Source organism: Gobio gobio (assembly GCF_949357685.1).
Source record: "Gobio gobio genome assembly, chromosome: 3".
Classification (NCBI taxonomy): Eukaryota; Metazoa; Chordata; class Actinopteri; order Cypriniformes; family Gobionidae; genus Gobio; species Gobio gobio.
This window is the reverse complement of record NC_137099.1, coordinates 53,782,055-53,808,996: the sequence shown is the minus strand read 5'-3', so window position 1 is coordinate 53,808,996 and position 26,942 is coordinate 53,782,055. Positions and strand designations below refer to the sequence as shown.

The following is a 26,942-nucleotide window of genomic DNA, read 5'->3' as shown; positions in this document are numbered from 1 at the left end:
CAGCTAACGACCTCAAACAGGTGCATCTAATTTAGGATAATAAATGGAGTGTAGGTGGACATTTTAAAGGCAGGCTAACAGGTCTTTGAGGGTCAGAATTCTAGCTGATAGACAGGTGTTCAAATACTTATTTGCAGCTGTATCATACAAATAAATAGTTAAAAAATTATACATTGTGATTTCTGGATTTTTTTTAGATTATGTCTCTCACAGTGGACATGCACCTACGATGACAATTTCAGACCCCTCCATGATTTCTAAGTGAGAGAACTTGCAAAATAGCAGGGTGTTCAAATACTTATTTTCCTCATATATTTGTATAATTGTAGCAATTAAAAAGCATTTTAAAAATTGTGTTACTGAACTGTTTTACTCATTCAATAAAAGACACGGCAGTAGAAATAAACAGCCAGTCGGTAAAAATAAAAGCTCACATAACTATAATTAACTGAATTCATACAATCAACAAAAAGAGACTTACAAAGTAGCAGCCTTCATATAAACACTCACAGACAGGATAAGACATAAAAGAAAGTAAAAACAAAAAACAAACAAAAAAAGTTGGCTCTGAAAAAACAAAAAACAGATTGCAGCTCATAAAAAAGCTCATTAAAATGATTCTTTATAATGTGAAAAAAGGTAATGAAGGTAATCTAAAACTGAATAAAATGCCTCCATGGACAGGGAGATTCTGTCAAACCCAGTGTCAGATGTTTCATAGTCTTTGTGAGATCAGTGTGAAGAAGCGGTGTTCGTGTAATCTACCCCAAACGAGTCACTTCTTCTTCCTGAGGAACGCTTTTGCCTCTTTCTGCAGCCGTTTAAAGTCCTCTCCTTTTCCACTGTCGTCCGATTCGGGCAGGTAATCCGAGTCTTCATCCACCTCTTCCTCCTCACTCTCGTCATTAATGAAACTGTTTTCGTAGTGATCTTCATCCTCTTCATCAGCAGTGGTCTTGGCTGGGGAAGCAGAACAACATGAAATGTGGTTTGAATTACACATTTTGGAGGCGTTTACACCTGTATTTCGCACTGACCCATTGTGATCACCCAAGACAGTGTAAACAGGGCTTAAGAAGAAACATCTTGCACAGCTGCGCGGTTGCACGCTTCATTTTTGAAGTACTTTCAGAGAACGATAATGTGCGGGCATCTGGGGTTCTGAAACTGGTTTTTGTGAGGCGTCCAGAAAAGCACTACGACGTTTTCTGGAGGAAAAATAAGCAAACCGTCTGCGTGACTTCATGAAGCGTTTAATGCCAATCACTTATCAGTGACGGCTAATAATGAAACAACAGCATAAATACTAGGTAGATGTTTCTCCTAGTATTTATGCTGTTGTCCATATGTACGTTCTGTTCTTCCTCAGGGTTCACACAGCATGTTCTCAATTAGTTTAAGATCGGTTTAATTATGTTAAATGTTCAGCGGAGCCTCGGGTTACTCACCAAACGCTACGCTCATTCAGTCCCCGTGGACAATAGTTCAGAATTTGGCTTCAGTGAGACGCAGGGATTTGCGGGTGCTAAATATGCATGAGTGGAACAATGACATTCTGAGCTGAAGAATAAACAATATGAGTAAAGCGATCGCATCTCAGAGAAGAGAAACTGCACACAGCGGTCTATGAAAGTGCGATAAAACATACAGAGATGAGACGGCTAAACCTGAGTGATGACTGATGTGACCACCTAGCCATTTTAAACTAAATTACAGACACAGAAAAGCCCAAAACCCTTCAGATGAAGATTAAGATGTCAGAGAGCCTTCAACAGGACTCCACTTACATTATATAACAGGGATTTTACTGGGACAAACATACTGTTTTGTGGTTGATTATGTGATAGAGTTGATTGACTTTACATTATTTCAACCATTTCAACACTATTTTAATTGTTTAACTTAAATGATTAAATACATATCCTATATAGGACAGAAAGATGTGTTCTGCTTTTAAAAGAAGTCTGCATTTATTTGATCAAAAGTACAATAAAACAGTAATATTTTATTATATTAGTACAAAGTTTTCTATTTGAATATATTTTCAAATGTAATTTATTCCTGTGATGTCGCAGCTGAATTTTCAGCCTCATTACTCCAGTCTCCAGTGTCACATGATCCTATATTGTCGCTATCAGGCGGAAACCTCGTATAAAAACGCTACTTTTCAGGAAATGGAAAAACGTTGTATTAATTAATTATACACCCCGTCGTCGTTTTATATATGATCAGAAACTTGTCTTTTGTCATGGTCAGACATCTGTCATTATATTATGAACATTTGCCCAAAATCAAGATCAAATTAGGTTTTTGACCAGCAAACTTCTGAAAATTTCATTAGAATGGCCACATCTGAGAGAGTAAGTGCATCACTTTTCGTTTTCATCAACTTGCATGTTATAAAGTTTACTGTAGCAATGTGGGCGCTCAGTTTTTTTTGTTGTGTCATTTGATCAAAATCTCATGTCAATAAAGACGTAAGGCTTGTTTGAGATGCGCCTCGCCTCGCCTGATATTCAGCCGAGACTAGGCGGCTGCAGTGAGGGGAGGAGTGAAAAAAGTGCAGGCAAGCCGGACAGTTCTCTCTTCTCGTAGTGGATCAGACACCTGCGAGATCAAAGGCGGATATCGCGGGATTCACACTCGTTCGCTTTGTTGCTGATAAACTGGATGTAATTTACGTTCTGTTACTTTTATATGAAAATAAATATTAGGAACAAGACAAAGTTGTTATTTATTTCCATTAGAAAGACGTGTTTATCAATAATTTTTACTTTAATTAGGCCTACATACATGTTTTTATATATATATTTTGTTATAAATATGACAACAATCACATAACCCACAGAGAGATCGCCTTTGTTAGAGAGTTTGGGAATATTCACACATAAAAACATGATATCAGAGTTTTAAAATAAAAAAATAACCATACATCACGGTTGTTTAAACCAATAGCATTAAGCTGTGTCGTCAGCAAGTCGTTTCCCATCATGCTTTTGCTCCGCGCAGTCGGTGGAGAGCAGCTGCGCTCGACTGCAGAATCCGACACATCCGCCTTTCGCTCGCGAGAGTTTTTTGACATACGTCGGCATGACATCAGAGCAAGGCGGACCGCCCTCGGACACTTTTCTAACCGGCATGCATCTCGCGCTGATCACCGGTGATCGGTTCTGCGCAGATTTCGCTCATCTCAAACAAGCCTGTAGTCTCAGCCTCAGACATCACGCCCACGGACCCAACCCTCTACAATGCGAGTAAATCACTCGCATATGCGAGTAAATCTTCACTCCGGGCGACTAAATAGAATCTATCATTAAAGTTCCCGTTCTTCGTGTTTTTTTGAAGCTTTGATTGTGTTTACAGTGTGCAATATAACATGTGTTCATGTTTCGCGTGTAAAAAAAACACAGTATTTTTCACACAATTTACTTATCTGTATACTGCTGTTTTCACTGTCCTAAAAACGGCTGGTGACTTCCTTGTGCTATGAAGTCCCTCCTTCAGAAATACGTAACGAGTTCTGATTGTGCAAGCGGTTCCTGTGCTGTGATTCGACCACAGCTTAGCGCACGTGAAAGCGGTTCCTGTGTTGTAATTTGACAGCAGCTTAGCACACGTTGGAAAGGTCACGCCTCTTAACGGAGAGATGTATGCGTTCAATAATCTCTACAGCGTCCCTGGGAAAGCCAAACAAAGGTGATTTGACTCCTGGATGAAAATAACAGCGTCTCGATGACATGGCGATAAAACACACTCAACGCAACAGTTCCTTTTCTCCACGCGACCGTCCGCTTCTCCACGTGGGACAGCAACAAGACCGCGCCCCCTTTTTCGCGTATTCTTTGTGGGCGGAGGTTGGTCTGTTCTACTGACGTAATTAAAGAAGGAAGTACCAGGATGTAGTCCAAGCCAGCCGTTCGCTGTAGGCTTTGAAAGGGAACTTCTGTTAAATAAAATATCTCGCTTGGCATTGAACTTTGAGCTTTATAATTTTACAGGTATTATTTATGCTCTAACAGCAACATTACACACTAACTAAAGTTTGAACAATGGAATCACGAAGAAGGGGACCTTTAATAAATTCTTAGATTTTACTCTCCAGTGTTAGAGGCTAAGTATAAGTTCAGCAAATATATATTTTCACTCGCTGAACACTCTGACTAAGCGCTTGAAAGTTTCGCTCTTTATCAAGCGATCTGTACCGTTTCAATTCGACTCAATGGATGCGAGCACATACTAGTATTTGACGTACTGTAAACTCTAGTGTGAAGTAGAGACTCGCCGTCGCATTGCTGAGAGCGCTAGCTGTGTGTCTCACACACACGCAGAGACAGAGAGTCTTACATACCACGCAGAAACGACGCGCTGCATGTAAACAATATACTTTGTTGCATTTTCCTGTCAAAATAACGGTATTCATTTTGAATCAGTTCGAGTGAATTATCAATGTGATTAATATTCTTGAACCCAGCAGCTCAACAACCCTTTGCATTGTTTGCCTACTATTATCTATTTTTTTACAGAAACACTGAATGACCAACAATATCTTAAAGCACCACCACCAGTCCTAACTTCAGTTCAGTTATGAATGACAAATACATTCATACACCGGGCTCCAGGCTGCGCCCAAATGGTCGCATGTTGCGACTAAAAATGTCATGTGCGACCAGTAAATTTGCCTGCTGTCTGTACTGAAGAAATTAAGAAAATACACTTACTATTTATAATTGATAGACGTTATATCTGGCAAATTCTATCTTTGCCAGCAGTTTCTATATGAGATATTAAACCATTTGTCCGTGATGCATTTTTGCTATTCGCAATCCAGAAGAGAGAGAGAGAGAGAGAGAGAGAGAGAGAGAGAGAGAAGAGAGAGAGAGAGAGAGAGAGAGAGAGAGAGAGAGAGAGAGAGAGAGAGAGAGAGAGAGAGAGAGAGAGAGAGAGAGAGAGAGAGAGAGAGAGAGAGAGAGAGAGAGAGAGAGAGAGAGAAAGACACCACAGTCATCTAAATGAGTGACAATGGCCAAGAGAACTACACAAAAGTTTAGTCTGCTTAAACTTTAGGGATGTGCTGTGATATTAATCTAATTTTATTTTCGATTTCGGTTTACAAGAATTATAAAAGATGATATGAGGTATAACTATTCCTATAGCCGTGTTCCGTCGAACTCATCCTTCCCGTCACAGCTGAGCTGACATTTCTCCCTAAAACCTAAACTTAACGTCAGGATCAGTGATTGTTGTAAACTGCAGTCTCTACTGTTGCTAAACTGCATGATGTTTGATAATAAAGAGCTATTAAATGCACAATAATCCGCGCAAGAGACGCGGTTTCCAACTTCAAGGCGGCTTATGTGTGTGTGCTGCGAAAAATGACTGGATTGGAGAGTAGTTACTTTAACAGTTTATATTTTAAATGGGCGTAAATAGTTTGGAGAAATAGGAGAATATGATATTATTAGTTCTGCTTTCGGTCTTAAAGGGGCAGCGTCTAATAATCCTGCTGACCATTGAGCCATTAATTCAAATCGAACAAAAGGCAAATAGAAAATATTCACATCTCTTGAATTAATAAATTTAGCTTTTATAAGCATTAATCTATCAATTTATACAGTGAAAACTATGCAGTGTTATTTTACATTTCATTACTTAATTAGATTTCTTTGTAGGTTTGTTCTTTCTAAGAAATATTAATGTTAGCAGACCTTCCGAATGCCTTTACACTGGTCCATTTACAAATGTTTTATATTTTTGTTCAAACATTGCTGTTTCTTTTGCTATAGATATTTTACTTTTCAGATTATAAAGCCATGTTAATTATGTTCTTAATTATGTTTTTTTTTTTCATTAAAAAATATATATACAGTATAATAAAAAGAACCGATAAGAATACCATTAAAGTACCGGATCGATAAGCAGTATGGGTAAGAGTAGTAATACCGTTAAAACCTTAACGATACTCATCCCTATTAGTAATACAGTGGAAATTAGTAGATTTAGTTAGCATGTTGATTTACGGTCTGCGCCCCTACATTTTCTGGTTGTGCCCCTAAAATTTTCAGTTGGGGGCCACTGTGCTCCTAGTGAAAAAAGTTAGTCTGGAGCCCTGATACATGGTTACCAAGTGTATGTATGTGTGTTTGTGTATATACTGTATGTATATATGTATATCAGTATGGCGAGTAAACAGAAAAATGTACTAGCCAATGGCGACTCTATTGCCAAGGTCTGATGCATATGGCACACTTTACTGGAAACACTTCAGGAGTTTCGAAGTAGTCATCTGATTAGTTGAATTCTACAGGATGTCCAGGCCGATGAACGGGGCCATGTACTGTAAAATCTTGGACGAGAACCTCCTTCCCAGAACACTGAGGATAGTTACAATGACCCAAAACATACCGCCAAGGCAACAAAGGAGGAGCTCAAGAAGAAGCCTTAATCCTATAGAAAATATAAGATAGCTGAAACTTTGAGTTGCCAAGCGACAGCCAAGAAACCTTAATGATTTAGACCAAAATCCCTCCTGAGATGTGTGCAAACCTGGTGACCAACTACGAGAAACGTCTTACCTCTGTGCTTGCCAACAAGGGTTTCTCCACCAAGTACTAAGTCATGTTTTGGATTGAATACTTATTTCACGCACGTTTATAACCTTTATATAATGTGTTTTTTCTGGATATTCTGTCTCTATCCGTTAAAATAAACCTACCGTAAAAATGACAGACCCTTCATTTGTCATTTCTTTGCAAGTGGGCAAACCTACAAAAAAAGCAGGGGTTCAAATAATAATCTTCCCCACTGTGTCTGTTACTTTTATCATTTATATAATATCAACCAAGCGCTTGGTCATTTGAGATATTTGACTAGGGATTTATGTGTCTTATTCAAATGACTCGAATTGTTTCCACCACACAATTTATTCCTAATGAAAACATAAATGCAGGAAAAACTCCAGGAAACAGGCCAGAAGATGATCACGGTTCACACCTCTCACATCAACGCCGCGTCCTACAGTGGAATTTCACGCTGCTCAATCGGTCTATCAGTCCAAATTAGCCACAGGGAAAGGAGAGGAGACAGGGAAGAAAGACTGATGGCATTTTTTAGGACTTAGAAAGCGCAACTAATATTTTCCCTCTCCTTCTTAGATAAAAACAATTTATTTCACATTTGAAAAGCAATCATTTTGAGATTTAGCATGAGCAGTCCAAAAAAAAAAAAAACTCTTGGCACAAATGATTGAATTCTGGGGATTTTCTCATTAAATCCATTTCTCTATATTTGAATTGATTGCCAATCGTCAGTAAATACGACATTGTTCAGTTTGAAGTTTAATAGGAGGACAGATAGAAACCCTACTCTCAATTAGTGGAGTCTTCTAAGGTAAGCATCACTTTTATTGTTGTTATACTTAAGAGCTAGAGATCTGAACAAACCCTTCATCTTCCTCCAAGTACGTAACTTTTGGAGACAGTTCACATGCATTCACATTTAAAATACTCACGTGGTGATTTAGTGTGTTTGTACTCTTTCTTGTGAAGTGGATTCTTCCTGAAATATTGAGACAAGCACACAGAACAAACTTTAAACAAAATGCTAGAATTACACTTAATGCTTTATTAATGTCACAGATTTTTTGTAGCATTTGATGCAAGACACTAGAGGCAAATCCACTGCTTTTTCATGCCAATTTTGATATTTTGGGCTATTTTGCTTCCATAACATGAAAGAAGATTTCAATTACAATGCATATCTTTGAAGGCGTCTTCTTTAAGTATTTTTCTAGCCTCCACTTCAGCAGTACATATGCACACTGAACGTTTTTCAAAGTGAATTCCCATTAGAGCTGCAGGATTCTTGATAAATTGAGAATCATGATTTTTTTTTTCTTCAATTCAGATAAGACAACAAAACAAAATAATTTACTAGAGACTGCAGTCTATTTAAAAAAAATATTTAATTAATTTGAATTCTTTTCTTTAAGAATTGGTTGGAATGATTCAATGACTCACTCATAAAGACTTCACTTGTTTCATTAACTGATGGATCAGCGTTTCTGAATGAATCTCTTGAGTCACTGATTCAATGACTCAAACACTTGTTTCATTACTGGATGAATCAGTCACTCAAGAGATTCATTCAGAAACGCTGATTCAATGACTCATAAATATGTAACGCGTTTCATTATGAATCATCGTTTTTGAAATAATGTAACTGATACAATCTTTACTTAAAGCATCAAGTAACTTTAAAAAGCTGATTACTGTATTTTCATTACCATAGACATCAGTGTTTATATTGGAACTATAAACTTTTATCCCAGTACTTCTGTGAAAATCGGAATAACTGTAACACAGAAATAGTGATACTATGTGGTTGAAAAGACTTGTTTGTAAAGCCGTTTCATGACAACTGCTTTCTCTGGATCAGCGGCAGCACCAATGCAGATTTTAATGTTCCGTTCAGTTTAATAGACATAGCCGGCTCGTTTGTCATTTAAGATTGTGTGGGTGTTTGAATCAAGGTCGCAATCGTGCAGCTCTACATTCTGAACGTTTTTACAGGGGAGGGGGGATTTATATATAAAATGCCTGATTTATATTACATTTTATTCCTAAAAATATGATTTATGGAGTGATAAAAAGAAAGAACTGTAATATGTCAACAAAATTAGTGCATATTTATTTAGATAATGCTTCACTTGTATATTTGGGGAAAAAAAGTGTAATACATGCATCTTAAAGGGATAGTTCACCCAAAAATGAAACTTGTGTCATCATTTACTTAAAGGGGCACTTCACCGCTGGAAAGATGAATGTGTATTTAAACCGGGTCTATTATGTAGTAGAAATGTGAAATTATTTTTGAAGTTGGTGCCTTCTAGACTGAGAAAAGACAGGAAATTTATTTTTGTCTCTTGTGGATGAAAGACAACAACTCCCAGAATGCACTTGCTTCGCTGCCCTACAAGGCCACTCCCAAAGCCACGCCCACCGGTTACATCTCTTGCCCACCGCACCGTCGTTTAAATTTTTATAGTAATAAAATAATTTCGTTCAGTTAGAGAACAGACAGTACAATTAAAAACTGAACGTGTCTGCTCAATACAGTGTGAGCCGAACGAGAGTCGCCACACAAACGCAGCAGGAGTCAGATTTCATTCATCAGAGAGTGAGGAGCTGAATGACAAGATTATCGCGGAAAATTTGGTTTCAAAGCGAAATGCGCCTATTTAAGTGAGTTTGTCATTGTACCGTTTCATTCAAGGCTGCTTTGTCGTTCATTCGTTTACAGTGCATGTCCAGTCTGGCACGTTTTCAGTTCATGCCTATGGAAGCTTAACTTAGCGTGATCATTCGAATATGCTACCGGGTTTCTACTGATACAAAGCTTAATGCTAATCGCTGAAGTAACCCTTTTTTTCATACGATGGAAGTCACTGGGGACCAGACATTTTTTGGTTACCAACATACCAAAACATCATCTTTTGTGTTCAGCAGAAGGAAGAAATTCATACAGGTTTAGTACATCTTGAGGGTGAGTGAATGACAGAATTTTCATTTTAGGGTGAACTATCCCTTTAATGTCTCAGGATTTTATGGAAGTCACTTTTTGCATTTTAGTGTCAAGAAATGTTTTGAGTTTTAAAAGTTCGGAACAGTTTTCATAGTACACTGAACTCATCTCAAAAGATACAAAAACTTTATTAAACTTCTAACTAAAAAGCATTTAAAGGAAGTATGGTGGTGTGTCATTTTATATGTTGGTGTTTTTAAGCTCATTTAAGTTTATTATTTATTTGACAGGGACCATGTGCAAGTACATTAATCTTACAAAAGAAAAGATGCTTTACACCAGATTTAGCCACAGCTAATTTCCATCCGCAGTCCCTGGGCAGATAAAACAATAAAATATATACATCTAAACATCAATATATATAACTCACTATCTATTTACAACCTCATTTACATTTACACTTCAGCCTAAGCTAACCCTGTACATACTGTTTACAATCAACCTTTTAAAATTGCTACAGTCAATTCTTACTAAACATTAACATAATCAGTGCTGACATAGTTGGTTTTCTAATAATACCTTTTTAACATTTTGAGAGAAGTCCCTCAGGTCAGAGGTTAATTTTAGACTATCTGGAAGATTGTTCCATTCTTTAACAGCTTTGAATGAGAAGGCTGTCTGTGCAAAGGCAGAGCATCTTTTAGGTAATCTACAGTCATTTCGACTTGTGGACCTAGATGTCCTGGTAGTCTGTTCTGAGCAGAGCTGTACTCAGTGGTGGAGGTGCGTTATTATTAAGAATCTTAAAAATTAACCTAACATTTGAGTATACAATTAGATTTTCAAAATTTAATATATTTAACCGCCTAAAAATTTGGCAATGGTGATGTCTTAATGTTTTTTTTATCTAATACTTTTACAGCCTGATTATAAAGTGATTTTAATGGTTTTAATGTTATTTGACTTGATTGAGACCAACAGGAGATACAATAGTTAACATGAGAAATAATCACTGCATCCAGATATATTTTTGCTGCATCATAAGTGAGCATATTTCGAATATGTTTAAAAACTGAGATATTGTATTTTAAAATATTAGACAATTTTTTTATATGTTTTTTAAAACCGAATGTTGGTTCTAAAATGACCCTTAAGTATTTGAATTCATCTACTACTTTAATCTTTTTTCCTTTAACAAAAACAATTTGCTGTCACCTGTAGCAGTGGGTTCCGTACGGACACTCCGGCCTGTCATCATCTTCAGCGTCCTCTTCCTCATCCTCATCCTCCTCATCAAAGTCGCTGTCTCCGGGGTGACTGCACTCCTGGAAGTGGAGCGGGTTTTTCCTGGAGAGAGGAAAAGCACAACTGCTGAGTGAACGGCAATGCATGCTAGAACACAATAAGACAAATGAATTCAATCACGAGCATTCATGCAGCTTAATTACACTGACAGCTAATCTAGTTGGAAATTAAACGTTTCCCTTCATTTCAGATTGCCGTTATCATTCTGTGAACCTTCACAACAGGAATATTTCAAATAAACTGTCAACAGAACAGTTTACTATGCAGTTTCTTCACGACTGTTTGTGAAGAACATTTTGGGGGGAAATTAACCAAAAAAAGAAGAAAACCGAAACTGCATACAAATGCAAATGGTTTACAGATTGTTGTCACGCCTCACCCCTGCGTTTGAGGACAGCAACCTCCGGCTAAAATACAGATTTAGTGTTTTTATCTCTCAGCTTTTTGGTATTAAAAATAAACGTCAGCGAACTAGACAGGAAAACATATGCGTATGTCTTTTAAATACCGCGCAAACCATTTCAGTCGCAGATTTACGCATCTTAAACATCTCAGAGGAGCTTTTGCTCGTCTTAATCCTCATCTAGCATTTTATCTTGAGATATTATTAACTACATGAACTTATTTAGCATGTGCAGTGTTGATCTTCAAGGAATATTTCGAGTTATATCATGTATGGCATTATAGACGTCGAATGTCTAAACACTGGCTTTGTTTAAAAAGCAAAAGTTCAATGGAGGTTATTGAAGTACCTGTAGCAGGAGCTGCCGTAAGCACACGGCGTCCGTCGCTGTTTTTTCACCTTACTGGTGCTTGTTTTGCTCTCGGCCCCCATGATCTTTGACCTCTGCGAGGGTCCCTGGCTGACCTGAGAATCACTGGGGTCTTCTGCTTGTGTCTTTGAGTCTTCAGCTTGAGCTCCTCGTCTGACCTCGGCTCCTCTCGTCTCCCCATCATCACGCTCCATCAAGCCAGTGCTGTTCTCTCCGTCTGGGACTGGACTGACTCTACTGCTCTTGGGAGCTGCTGCATCCTCCTGTCAGGACATGCAGGCACACAGTAAGTACTTCCATTTCACTGCAACAACATTCAGGTATTAGCTATGTGATATAATTCATCTACATCTCTACCAGGTTTTATTACGGAGCCCTGCGCATGACATGCGGTCAAAAAAATGTCTCGTTTTAGTAAAATTGCACGTTTTAAGTCGTTCCCTCGTTTTAAATAATTGTGCATTATATAATAATGTATTCCATCATTTTACTAAATCATGCACATGATATAATATTTTGTTCCCTCCATTAATAAACCGTTTCCAAGTTGTACTAATTTGTTCCCTCATTTTGATTGAACTAAATAGTGGGAACAAATTATTTTATTGTGCGCACAATTTACATTAAACTGCCGCATTAGTAAATTGTGGGAACAAATTGTTTTTACATATTTTTTTCGCATGTCTTGTGCGTGGCTCTGTATTTTACAAATAAAATCTGGCAAAGATTTAAATTATATGAATTAATATTATTATTGTATCCAGAAATGTAATGTTTGGAATATGTATATTGTTTACAGTTTATACTATTATATATTAAATGTATGATATAATAATTAATAATTGTATACCTATATATGATAACATTGTCCATTTTATACAGTCAATTTTATACAATAACAGCAAATTATAAAAGTTGCAAGTAGTGAAATGTGATATTAATTTTAATAAATCGTGTGTTTCCATAAAGTATTCGCAAATTAAAAAATTGCAGTCTGTAAGTCATTTCAAATTATTATTATTATCATCATCATCAACAATTATTTTAATACAAATGTTATCATTATTATTATTTGTTGTTATATTTAATAAACAGTGTGCTTCCATCAAGTAATCAAAAAATTGCAGTATGCAGGTCATTCCGAACTATTAATATTATTGATGTTATTTTTGTTGTTATTTTTATTAATAATTATAATTTAATAAACAGTATGCTTCCATCAAGTAATCACAAATTAAAAAACTTTCAGTCTGTAAGTCATTTCAAATGATTATTATTACTCATATTATTAACAACAATTATTATTTTAATACATATTTGATCAACAACATCATCATTATTATTATTGTTTGTTGTTATTTTTAATAAACAGTGTGCTTCAATCAACTAATCAAATATTAAAGTTGCAGTATTCAGGGCATTCCAAACTATTAGTGATGTTATTGTTGTTGTTGTTATTAATAATAATAATTGAATAAACAGTACACTTTTACCAAGTAATCACAAATTAAAAACTTGCAGTCTGCAGGCCATTTCAAATGATTAAGAATAACAATGACCCTTTTTATACTAATATATGTAATGATAATACAGTAATATACTATAACGTATCCCACCGGAGACACCAGAGGCACCGACTCCTCTTCAGAGTCACTCTTCAGTCTTTTTGTTTTCCTTTTGGGCATCTCTTCCTCCCGCTCCTCTTCCTCAGATGACAGCGGGGCAGCTCGGGCTTTTTTGGGTCCAGTTGCCCGCTTTGGTGTAGCTACTCGTTTGGGTTTTGTAGGAGTCCCTCTCACTGCTGAGCTCCAAAAGGACATGAAAAAAGAACAATGTTAATGCTTGGACATGTTTATGCAACATTCATTGGTCACATCATAATCTAAGGCAAAAAAACAACAACCTGATAGTAATATAAAGAGTACAACTTTATTTTTCTCAAATCATGGTCTTCTGATGCAGCGATTACACACTGTACGATCTGTGGGACCACAAGAGAGTGAAAAGACCTCAGAGGGCTCCAGATGTGAGCCGTGGCACTGAGAAGGTCAGAGATGAGAGGTGACTTGGATGTTTTGCAGACAGAGAGAACAGTACAGCTAATGCATGCCTCATGAGTCAGTCTTTCCAAACATCCATCATCGATCACGGTAAGTGTGTGCAGAGGAAAGAAAGTTTCTGATGCAAATGCGTGTGTGTGTACTGAGCATGAAGACCGTTGCTCAACTCTTGCTTCAGTCCAAAATTACTGTTGCAGGTGCAAACAAGAGCTCAAGTCCTTTCACACGCTTAACATGCACACTAAAGCATCCATAACAGACAATTATAGCAGATGTTTTCAACTGGAGTCCTACAGACGGCCAAAGCTATGCTTTTAGATTAAGTGGGGGAAAAAAACTAGTTAAAAAGTTTGGGGTCAGTACGATTTTTCTTTTCTTTAAAGAAATTAATACTTTTATTCAGCAAAGGACGTATTAAATTTATCAAACGTGACAGTAAAGACGTATTCATATTTGTGTGTACTGAAAGAAATATCTGTATTGTGTATAGTTCACCCAAAATGAAGATTCAAGTTTACAAGTGTTAGTGTCAGTATTACTGCATTAAACTACTATATATAATGTTGAATATAATGGGGGAATATTTGTGGGTTCTGATAATGCCAAATGTCTTTTGTTACCAGTAAAAAGTGGCCTACATTATTTGAAATATATTTAATCAGTGACAGTATTTTCAGCTTCAGAAAAATTTATATTTTTATTCTAGTATCACCATTGTCCTGTTCATTGTGTTACCAGCACCAAGTGCAAGCTTATTAATTTCCACCCCCTATGTAATACCACATTTAGCATTTTAAATCAACAGTACATTTTTTGTTCACCTTTTACCATGGTTTGGAGTATCGCAATAATATGGTATGGTGAGTTCACTATCGTGATACACTATATTGCCAAAAGTATTGGGACACTCCTCTAAATCATTGAATTCCAGTATTTCAATCACTTCCATGGCCACAGGTGTATAAAATCAAGCACTAGGCATGCAGACGCTTCTACAAACATTAGTGAAAGAATGAGTCGCTCTCAGGAGCTCAGTAAACTCAAGAGTGGTACCGAAATAGGTTGCCACCTGTGCAATAAAGACCATTCGTGAAATTTCCTGTGGCCGAGCAGCTCATCCAAGCCTTACATAAACCAAGTGCAATGCAAAGCGTGGGATCCAGAGGGGTAAAGCACGCCGCCACTGGACTCTAGAGCAGAGGAGACGTGTTCTCTGGAGTGACCAATCACTGGCAATCTGATGAACGAGTCTGGGTTTGGCGGGTGCCAGGAGAACCGTACTTGCCTGACTGCATTGTGCCAAGTGTAAAGTTTGGTGGAGGGGGGGATTATGGTGTGGGGTTGGGTTTGGCCCCTTAGGTCCAGTGAAATTAACTCTTAATGCTTCAGCATACCAAGACATTTTGGACAATTTCATGCCCCCAACAGTTTGGGGACGGCCCCTTCCTGTTCCAACATGACTGCACACCAGTGCACAAAGCAAGGTCCATAAAGACATGAATGAGCGAGTTTGGTGTCAAGTCCTGACCTCAACCCGATAGAACACCTTTGGGATGAATTAGAGCGGAGACTGAGAGCCAGGCCTTCTCGTCCAACATCAGTGCCTGACCCCACAAATGCGCTTCTAGAAGAATGGTCAGAATGCCCATAAACACACTTTGTGGAAAGTCTTCCCAGAAGAGTGGAAGCTGTTATAGCAGCAAAGGGTGAGCCAACTCCATATTAAACCCTACGGATTAAGAATGGGATGTCATTACAGTTCATGTGCATGTAAAGGCAGGCGTCCCACAACTTTTGGCAATATTCATGCGGACCATGTGACGTCAACTGTACTTTATCGCCGCCATTTTTGTGTCCGGTCACAGCTGCGCGACGTGTTTCAGCAGCCACAACTACCAGAGGAAGATCAGCGAAACACTCCCCGAAGGTTCACAACAAGGTTTCAATATGCCCGGGTCGTCAGAGTACTAGTCGTCAGAGTACCTTCGTACTACCACTGGTCCGTGGAGATTGCTTAATAGGTTGGTGTGGCTCTAAGGCTCCGCCTTCGTTCACTTGGACATTTTTTCTGCTTCATTTCTCCAATTCAGACGATCGAGGTCAGACATCCTCGAGTGAAAACATGAACACACTGGAGAGCTGCTTAATAGAAGAAAATGAAGTACTTCGGATGAAATGAGACACTGACACTGTTTTTCATGTTTAATACGGTAAAGCTGCTTGATTTTAAGTAATTTATATTGCATAAAGTGTTACATAAATAAATGCGACATGACTTTTCTAGAGTGTCAAATTGCAGAGCTTGTGCAAACATATCCACGTTGCTATGATCAGACACTTATGCTTTATTTTTTCTAAATTTTGCTGCGTGCTTTTGTTGTTATTGACTGGAAAGTTCATGTAACCGTCACTCTTAGCGGTGTGGGTGGTGTTGGATGAACAGTATATCGCTGCTCACATATTTTTTTTATCCCTAAGTGAAGAAAAACGAAAAAGGACTTTGCCATGAGTATATCAGGGCCTTAAAAGACACATTGAACGTTTTGCAGTGCCACGAGATCCAGGTGGAGTGCTGAATATGACAGGTTTTTTAGCTAATGAGGTGTTTATGAAGTCTGAGCTGCAGGATGAATCCGAGAAGCCCTGAGGATGAGGGAGACATCTGGGCTGAATCTGGACCCAGTCAGGCTGGTTTTGGAGTCACAGCACTATAACTGATTTGACAAGTGGAAAGTGACTAACTCTCTCTGCCTTTTCCAATTTATCCCTTAACGACTGGCTGAGTACATCACTGTGACGACTGGACACTTGACAAATGTGGGGCTTTATTCCGTCTGGGTGTGAATATGCCATATAGAGACAGTACCTTTGGCAGTTGATGGGCTTGTGGATGCTGAAGTCATCATCCAGGCTGGCAAGATACGCTTCTTCTGCGGCCGATCAGACTCGTCGTGTTGGCTCTTTGTGGGCACCTTGAAAACACAAAATAGATTAGAATTAGATGAGAAAACTATAGGACTACAGTCAAGTAGGGTATAGAAGAGCATCTGAAAATATAGAAAAATATAAAACAGTAAGGTACAGAATAGATAAGAATTTAGGAGTACAGAAGAGTAGGGCATAGATTTATATGCATCAACAAAGAGAGGTATAGAAGAGAGAAATTACAGAACTACAGTACAGTATGGTATAGTATGCAAGATAAAGAATTAATATGTATAGAAGAGACTGGTATTAAACACTTATATCATTTCTGAGGGGAAACAACACAGCAAACAGAGAGCACATGATGTGACAGGAAAATAATAGCAAAAGCAGCCGTAACAGCAGGGTGAGTCCTGCTGCTCCAGTCCTGGCAATAAAATATTTCCCTCTCGCAAAGAACTGTTAACTGGAAACAACATCAGGATAAACTATAATTATGCATGTGTGTCAATATGTTTAAATCTCCAAAACCCACATCTATAGCTACGGTAGTTTGGAGTCAGTCAGATTTTAATACTTAAATGTATCAAAAGTGACAGTAAAGACAGTTAAAATGTTACTAAAGATTGCAATTTAAAATAAATGCTGTTCTTTTGAACTTTCTATTCATTAAAGAATCCGGAAACAAATGTTTCAACAAAAATTTGAAGCAGCACAACTGTTTTTAACATTGATAATAATCATACATGTTTCTTGAGCATCAAATCATCATCATTTCTGAAGGATCATGTGACAGACCGAAATATCACAGGAATAAATTACATAGGAAACGGTTATTTTAAATTGTAACATTTCACAATATTATTGTTTTTACTGTATTTCTGATCCAATAAATGCAGCTTAGTTGAGCAGAAGAGACTTCTTTCAAAAGCATTCAAAAATCAGACACACCTCAAACCTTTGAATGGTAGTTTATATGCAGTATGCAAACACACACACACACACACACCTCGGTTAAAGTGCAAAGAGTGTGTGATGAAGCTCCTTTATCTCCTGTGAGTGTGGAGCTCGTGGGCGTGCAGCTGTTGGCTTCAAGTGTGGCAGCGTCTTCAGGGAGCTCGGCCGTTCCAGTCAAACACTTCTCCACCTCCATCTCCTCCTCAAACGCCTGACTGTTTCTGTGAGGAACAGCAGTGGAAAATCTTAAAGAGGCCCTATTGTGCCCTTTTACAAAGTCTTGGTTTTGGGCTCTGCTAGAATAGGTTTTCATGCTTGAACGTTCAAAAAACACATTATTTTTTCTCATATTTAACAATGTTGCAGTACCTCTTTTCCCAGTCTGTCAGTAACACTCTGTTAAGTCCCCTCCTTCTGAAAAATCGCAATGTGCTCTGAATTGGTCAGCTGGACCAGTGTGTTGTGATTGGTCAACCACTTTGAGCGTGTGAATTTCAACACACTAATGACTCAAACAGACCTCTCCCCTTCATTTGCATATGGCTTGGGCGGGAATTATTTAAATGAGGAATATTGTGACGTGTTCGTTCCTGGAAGAAAACTCTACAATGGAGGCGTTTCAGGGAGTTCAGAAACAGTGACACTGATATAGAGAATAACTCCCTTTGGACAGACTTTGTGATTTGTAACTTTACAGACCTTTTTCATGCTCAAATAGCAACATTACACACTAAAGAAAGTTGAAAACGTAAAAAAGCATAATAGGTCCTCTTTAATGCCTGCAATTTTTATACACTATACGACACGGATCTAATAAGTGTGGGTATGACATGCATTTTGACTGTATGATGATGACACCTATTGAATTGTAGGCTACGCCGCAAGTTAGTATAGAAGAATAAAACGTCATCAGCATCCGCTAGTGGTAGACAAATAGAGCGAGATGAATCGCACTGTGCAATTGTGGTTTTTATGTGCGCTGAAAAAAAGAGGAGGAAGATAAAGAGGAGAATATGGATGAGGTCATGGCAAGGGAAAAGAGGCCAACTTTGCATGCCAGTTTTGCAAATGGAGCTTGAGGTAAGGAGTTTTAAATTCTAGCGCCAGGTCGCGTTGATCAATACGCCATTTCAGGCTGGATTTTTATTGGCTAGTCAATAGACGCAGCGAGATGATCATGATAAATTTCTGACACTTACAGAAAATTATCACTATCTTAAGGCTATCTTTTGACAACAGCCGTCTTTGAATCTCTCTCACTGAATGACGTAGGACCACCGTTTAGGAACCACGACCACAGAAATCGCAATATTTTGTCTGGGAAAGCCCAAAATCGTACAATGTCAGGGCTCGACATTAAGCTTGTTCACGTGCTTGTCCTTCGGACAAGTAAATCTGTCATTCACTTGTCGGAGTAAAAAAATGTGCCTGTCCGGAAAAAAAATTGTTTTGTGTGTTGTAAATAAAATGTATTCTGAAGCAATATTCTCACCAGTGTTCAATCAGCTTTGACATATTTAAATCTGCATATTTGTGATATTTTTACCTTTTATAAAGGGCATTTTTCCCCTAATCTTATTAAATATAGGCTATGCTTCAGCTTTCCTTTTATATTCTTAAATTTGATCAATAAATTAAATTAGAAGATGACACTGGCTGTTACCAATCAAATTAAATAATTTACACTGAAAAATTACAACAGCATTAAATAATGTTATGAGGTTGTTTTAAATATTTTTTGAATATACAAATAAGAAAAGTTGGAAAGAATGTTTAAACAACAACTAAAACGCCAGTAGGTGGCGGCAGGTGAACGTCTGAATGAGTGAGTCATTGAGTCGATTCGTTCAAACGGCTGATTCGTTCAGGAATGAGGCATGCTGCGTCCCAATTCGCATACTATCCGTACTAAATAGTATTCGAAAAAAGAATTAGTATGTCCCAAATCGTAGTATGCTGAAAAGAGTATTCCAAAGATTCCCGGATGGTTTACTTTTTCCGGTCATAATTCAAAGTGCGGATCGACGCGCACTCTAACGGCTGATATTGCCCACAACCCATTGCGAGATGGACGAGGATTCGATTAGAACTACAAATGCGGATAAAAAGTGTTAAAAAACTACAAACATGACGGTTACGCGAGTCTGGCGGTTAAGTGGAGAGGATTAGATAAAGGGGTTTGAGTGAGCAATTATCAGTATTTAACCTGACGAAAAGATATTTCTTCAATGTTAACCACATAATATTTCACCTGCAGCAGCATTGTGAACTTTTGTAATGATACGTTTGACCATTAACTTTGCAAACACATGAGAGGAGTCTCTGCATTAAAGACCCACGAATGTCAGATCAACGTGCGACTACGCTTCTCTCCGATATGGTAAGAAATTAAATTGAAAGTGGGGGATTTGAACTGTGACGATGATTGACAGGGCAGTTTAAACGGTGACGGGACTCACGTAACAGAGTCCGTTAAAGATGACGAAGTAGTATGTCCCAAAGCTTGTCTACTTTTCTGCTACACACTAAAAAGTATGTACTTTTTCTTCACAAAAAGAGTACATACTTTTAGGACGTAGTATAAGTAGGCGAATTTGGACGCAGCAGCAGTCTTTATGAACAGGTCATTGAATCTTTGATTCAACCGATTCATTCAAACGCTGAATCATTCACTAACACGCTGTTGCGGTGACACATGACACGCATGCGTCTGCTGTGATCTTTGTTTGGAACTATTTTCGCTGCTGAAATAGAACAAAAACATATTGCACCGATGAAAAATAGCCTTTTGGCTAATTCTGGCTTTTTTTGCTCATGTTTGTTCATGTGTTTTTATGAAATTGCATTGTCCCCTTACAAATAAATTAATCTAATCTAATCTAAAATGTAAGTGACTTAATGTTAATAATTGTTTATTCAACTGTCATATATAATCAGTGTCATTTTCAGTCGTGATGTTATTCAGGAAAACAGCACTCTTGGTAATGTGACGTTGCAACTGTATCATATAAATATAAATAAACTCCACATTTCTACATTTTTATGGCAGTGTGTTAACTGAGTTTCTCTGTGTGAGCGGTGCACATTTGTTTCGATTTCTCCTCGAGAGGCTGCGCAATGTTATAGTTACCGTCAGTTCATTATACATTATATATTATTATCCACTATTGATCGCCACTAACACTAATGAATGCGGAATCATTCTTGCATTTTGGTGATTCCCTAGTTATTTTTTGGTAATGACGTTTTATCAGGATACTTGTCCGGTCGGGCAAGTAAAATTCTCTTTCACTTTCCCCTTCAAAAAAATCCACTTGTCCCGGACAAGCGTTAATGTCGAGCCCTGAATGTGTACCGGGGCGTAAGCCTCGAATAATCTTCAACAATGTATAGCACAAATCAAGACACAACAATTACGCCCTTTTGAGAAGACAATCAGGCTTAAAATCTGGCCTGTCTTTAAAACAATTCATCACTAACAAAAACAACAATCCCTCGTCAGCGTGAGCACGCCATAAGAAAAGACAGCCACCTAATAGTCTAATTTCACAGATGAAAGGCATGACTTTTAAATGCATGCAAATCAGCACATTCAGAATCAATTCGCAACAGCAGCACTTATCATTTGTGTTCTCAGCTGATCATCTGGGTGTAATTCATCTGTTTGAAGGTGTCCATTCAAGACCAGTGTGCCTGTCTGCTCTTTATAGAGAAAGACAATAAAAGTATCCTTTGATCTAAACTCAGCGGGTCACAGATCGGTAACACGTTCAACCAGACGCTGATTATCATGACCAGAGGAAATATGGAACGATGAGATAAATGACTGGCCTTAATAAAGGGCACTATTTTAAGATGACAAATAGCGATAGCACCAAGTTAATGAATGTGTTTGAATATTCATAAGGGAGAGAATATTCATAAGGATCCTTGATTGAATCTAAACCAATTTCAGTTCCATGTGACGAAATGTACAATATTCAACAATAAAACAACGTAGCTCTTCATTTTATCCATCAGGAATTCATTTAGTTCATAAACGTGAGTGTTTCAAACAGAATGAGGCCAGTCCTGAATGTATTAAAAAGGTAGATTGTGTCAATAATATATTAACCCTTTCTTTTACGGAGTGAAAATAAATAGAGAGGTTGTTGTGAACATGATGTTCTGTCAGATCATATTAGCTCTGTTGTTGTTGAATAATAAATGATTGGCTTTTAGTAAAAGGCTGAATCACCTGAGGGTTTGATCCTCTTCTTTGATGCGCACTCTGTAAACGTATTTCCCGGGCATGAGAGAGAAGATGTCGCCCTCCTTTAGGCAGTGCCACTGGTCCTTCTCCAGCGGCTGAGGGCTGGCCACAATGTTCGTCTGAATAAAACATGGGTTCAGGTGTATCTAGAGGACAGAAACCAGAGAAATGCAGGTTGATCGCATGCACATAATTATTTTTGCACAGGTCTTTATTAGAGATGCCCCGATGTATCAATGTAATCGATATTTATCAATTTACAACCATCGGCTATAGCATGAAAAAAGGCAGATATAACAAACCGATGGTTTATTAATTATCTGTGTGAAGGCACGGAGCTGTATAATGTGTGTTGCATAATCCAGCATTCTTCTCTAGGTAAAAACTACACAAAATATCTGTCCCAATCGGGCCAGTGCTCTAAGTGTATCCTTTGCATGTAGTTTTAAGTCAAGCACACATCCATAGCGTGCACCCGGAAAGCAGCGTCTCAAGACAGCGTGAAGCGTTCTCCTTCGCTTCTAATTCACACAAAATTACATCAAAATGGCCGTCTTGGTGAGTATCCTTGTAAACATAGTCGGTTATGTCTTAAAAGAGTGTAAACAGAGAAATAAAACGCTTGTGTAACAGTATATTGGACGCGTGCAGCTCTTAAAGCCTAATATTCTTAATCAAACTTAATCAAATCTTGACTAATTAACATTTGTACGTTTCATAAGGATTAATATGTAACTAGTTTATACAGTGAAGAATATGCAGTTATTTGACATTGGTTTACTTTATTTCTGTACCTGAAACTTTTAACCTACCTAAAAAAACATTTTTTTGTTTCATATGTTTTTATTCTGTTTATGTATTTATGTTGGCCTGCTGAATGTTAAATGGATCCAATCCATGTTCATTTGAAATTATTTGATGACGCAGCCATAAACTAGCTAGTATAACTTAATGCATGCGTTTTTAAACTTGGCTGAAAACATGATCAAAACACTGTCTATTTTAATGACAAAATATTAAACAAGAGAGCAAGTGACACATATCAATATCAGAATTGGCCAATAATTGTTTATTTAAATTGGTGCATCCCTAGTCTTTATCATACTATTCATAATTTTTTGCCATTTTGCGTTGTTATAGATTTGTCTCCTACATGAGTACAATAACTGATACACAGCATTGGCAACAATCTCTCTCAAAAAAAAAATCACATAATTGAGCTGATGTTATTTCAACATTATTTATATTATTATTATAGTATTTATTAATATTTTGAATTAGCTTTTTAGTTTTAAATTTTCATTTTAATAAAATACTTTTAGTAACTCAGTTATGTGCTTTTGTCGTTTTTTATATTTCTACTGCTTTATTGTTTTTGTTTTGTTTTTTATGTTTAAAATGTTCATCTAATATTTATACTATAGCCTTTTATTTCAGCCGTATTTTATTTCAATGAATGAAATTGACTATTTTGGTGACTCAATAAGGTTTAATTTGTTAACATGAACTAACAATAAGCAATACTTCTACAGCATTTATTAATCTTAGTCAAGTTAATCTCAGCATTTACTGATGCATTTTTAAGATCAAAAGTTGTGTCTGTTAACATTAGTTAATGCACTGAACTAACATTTTAATAACTAACATTAATAAAGGATAAATGCTGCAAAAATATATTACTCATGTGGGTTACACTTTATTTGAAGGTGCCCTTGTTACAGTGTAATTATACATTTATGTAAACTACTCACTATAGGGTTAGGTTTAGGGTTAGTTGCATGTAATTATGCATAATTTGTTGTTATTATTATAGTAAGTACATGTAACGTGTAACAAGGGAACTATAAAATAAAGTGTTACCAAAATTTTAATAGTTTTAGTTACAACAATAACAAAACTGAGCTGAGCTTATGCAGTAAGAAACATTTGTATACTTGCCTAGAGTGTGTTTAATGATTGAATTCAATTAGTTAAGATATAAATAATCTGAATATTCATGAGATGCATGCAATTTTGAAAACAAGGGCTTGTTAAAAGCTCAGAGTCAAAAGATCAATAGAGGTGAAAATGACCCACATGCAATCATTGTTGCTATGACAGCATGACTAGGAGGCTAAAATGACATGTAATTAAGAGAGAGAGCTGCTCAAGAGAACAAGAGCTCATATTCAAGAACTTTTGATGTCTTAGCATCAAAGGCGAGTGGCACTTTTGTTCGGCAGAAGAGTCTAAAATGACAAAACAACCATCACCTGCCCACATCAGCCAACTAATAAAAACCTACAGGCTTCAGACGCAGTTGACCATTTTGGTTCTCCAGGATACAGTGGTTCCTGGACACCCTCTTATCGTTCACCTGGTGGAGGAAAATAAAGACATGGTGAAACAGAAATATAATTCTTTGAAAAACAATAAAGTGTGTTTTAAAGGGACAGTTCACCCAAACATTTTAATTAGCCCATGATTTACTCACCCTCAAGCCATCCTAGGTGTATATGACTTTCTTCTTTCAGACGAATACAATCCGTTATATTAAAAAATGTCCTGGTTAATCCAAGCATTGGATAATGATAGTTTTATAATGGATGGATGCACTTTTTGGGCTTCAAATGTTGGCTGCCATTCACTGCCATTATAAAGCTTGGATTAGCCAGGACTTTTTTAATATAACTCTGATTGTATTCACCTGAAAGAAGAATGTCATATACACATAGGATGGCTTGAGGGTGAGTAAATCACCCTAATATTCATTTTTGGGTGAACTAACCCTTTAACTTAAAGCATCTGGTGATCTATGGTTCAAAAGTTTGGGGTCAATAAGATTTTCTTAAAGAAATTAAAAATTTTATTCAGTAAAGTGACAGTAAATAATTTTATGTTACAAAAACAATTATTTAAAAAAAAAACACAGTTTCAACAAAAATATGAAGCACAACTGTTTTCAACATTAATAATAATCATAAATGTTTCTTGAGCAGCAAATCATCCTATCAGAATGATTTCTGAAGGATCATGTGACACTGAAGACTGGAGTAATGATGCCGGAAATTCAGCTTTAATCACGAGAATACATTACATTTTAAAATATAGTCAAATAGAAAACAGTTATTTCAAAATGTACTTTTTTTTTTTACTATATATTTGATCAAATAAATGCAGCCTTGGTGAACATAGGTGACTTCTTTCACAAACATTTTAAAAATGATTCTGACCCCAAAATGTATTCTTATATGGAGAGAATCAGATGACACTTCTGATCATAAATGTCCAATGGCACCCGGCACTATCATAAACAGATTCATCATACACTGTAAAAAAAATTCAGGTCGCTAACTGAGAAATTTCTAGTGACTGATCACATCTAAATTTTTCAGTTGGTCAAGTTGAAATTCTGTGAACTGATGCAATTTAATTCACAGAAATTCAATTTGGCCAACTAAAAAAATTAGATGTGATCAGTCACTAGAAATTTTTCAATTAGAGACCTGATTTTTTTTTTTTACAGTGTACATGTAGCAGAGCACAATGACACACTTCACTCAGATCTGGATGATTTAAAGACCACATGATATGAAATGGCTCGTATAAGCTTTCTGTCTCGTCTTGTCATATTTCCTAATGAATAAAGAATACTTTTTTTTAAATGTGTGTAAATGCTAAAAGGTAATCAACTAGCTTATTGACAGCTAACACGCATTCAATAAAAGAGAAACATTTCAATTTTTTATATTAATAGATCTTCAAAATATAATATATGCTTTATAGCTGTTGTCAGGACTTCTGAAGTTTGTTAAAACAATGAAGAATGCAGTTCATGGATCACTCCATGAGATATAAAGTTATAAATATGGATATTTTCTAACAAAAATGCATCACTTCAGAATGCCTTTATTAGAGCCGTATGGATAACTTTTTTGGGCTTCAAAATCTCAGGCTCTATTCACTCCCATTGGAAAACTTGCCAGGATATTTTATAATATAACTCTGATTGTGTTTGACTGAAAGAAGAAAGCCATACACACCTAGGATGGCTTGAGAGTGAGTAAATCATGGGCTAATTTTAATTTTGGGGTGAAGTAACCCTTTAACCTCAAAAGCTTATATTTCTAACCCTCAGATATAAGAGTTTGGAGTGCCATCTTCAGGGCTTTGATTGCCATTGCTCCAAAATAAATGGCTTCATCATGCATTCAACTGAAAGTAACACATTTGTTTCGAGAGTAAAACAGCAACGAAAAAAATCAACAGGCCAAAATATTATATTCCAATACACATCAACTCACTGCACTTGATGCCAAAACATACAGCCTTCCCATAGACTCGGCTCTATGCTTATTGAGCTTTAAAACAGCATTTCTGTAAAAGCACACACACTAAAGGCACTAAAGTGTATTAATTATAACTTGATAATTTGCACAATGGCAAAAACCACAGAGCAAGGTTAAGATAGCATGTTGTCTCATACATGATCAAGACGTATAATTGAAAATAATCTGCACAGAAGTAATGGCTCACTTTACCCCCAGAAATGGTCCTCTCCCCAAGACGGTTTCTCCATTGGGAAGATCTATAGGACTGCCATCGTCCACCTGCTCCAGCTCAAAGCCTGGCATCTGTGCAGAAGAGGAGACAGAGATCTGTTAGGGCGAAAAATATAAGTAATAAAAAATAAAATGCATACAACTGCTATAAAGTACAGTAACGTTACAAACTCTCCCATTATTCGTTTAAAAATGACTTACTATTTAATTAGGTTGCGAAGACGAACTCGTTAGTGTTGTATGCAACTTTTCGCTGCTTCGTGTACGTGAACGTGCAAAATAAACTCTGTGTGTGTGTGTGTGTGTGTGTGTGTGTGTGTGTGTGTGTGTGTGTGTGTGTGTGTGTGTGTGTGTTGACTGACTATGAAGTGCAGTCAGAAATGAATAATAATGATTACTTTTCGTGCGCGAATAAACACTTCCGGGGAACCACCATTAGCATGCGCTGTAGAAACACCACGTCGCACCTATCCAAAGCTCTTGTCGACAAAGGTGCGCAAGTTTTTATAAATTATATTAAAAAAACCTATAATTCACATTTTTGCACTACAACAACAACGAAGAATCAAAATAACTCCACATTGGCGCTGAAGAAACGCGCATGCGCAGT

The 26,942-nt window shown here is 37.1% G+C and overlaps 1 protein-coding gene across 4 annotated transcripts; it reads right to left on the bottom strand.

Moving 5' to 3' along the window:
• Positions 1-271: 271 nt before the first annotated feature.
• On the bottom strand, positions 272-26,942 carry aplf (aprataxin and PNKP like factor). 4 transcript variants are annotated; one of them, XM_079812068.1, is made up of 11 exons: positions 26,534-26,942; positions 26,312-26,404; positions 24,076-24,147; positions 21,777-21,937; positions 17,592-17,760; positions 16,524-16,629; positions 13,214-13,398; positions 11,577-11,860; positions 10,735-10,866; positions 7,508-7,554; positions 272-960 (listed from the first exon to the last, which is right to left on the bottom strand). In XM_079812068.1, exons 2-11 carry the CDS (start codon positions 26,402-26,404, stop codon positions 776-778), a joined length of 1,434 nt encoding a protein of 477 aa, XP_079668194.1. In that variant the 5' UTR covers positions 26,534-26,942; the 3' UTR covers positions 272-775. The 4 variants fall into 4 exon arrangements, with proteins under 4 accessions (XP_079668194.1, XP_079668195.1, XP_079668196.1 ...); XM_079812069.1 differs by having other exon boundaries at positions 26,731-26,942; XM_079812070.1 differs by having other exon boundaries at positions 26,312-26,428; positions 26,534-26,939.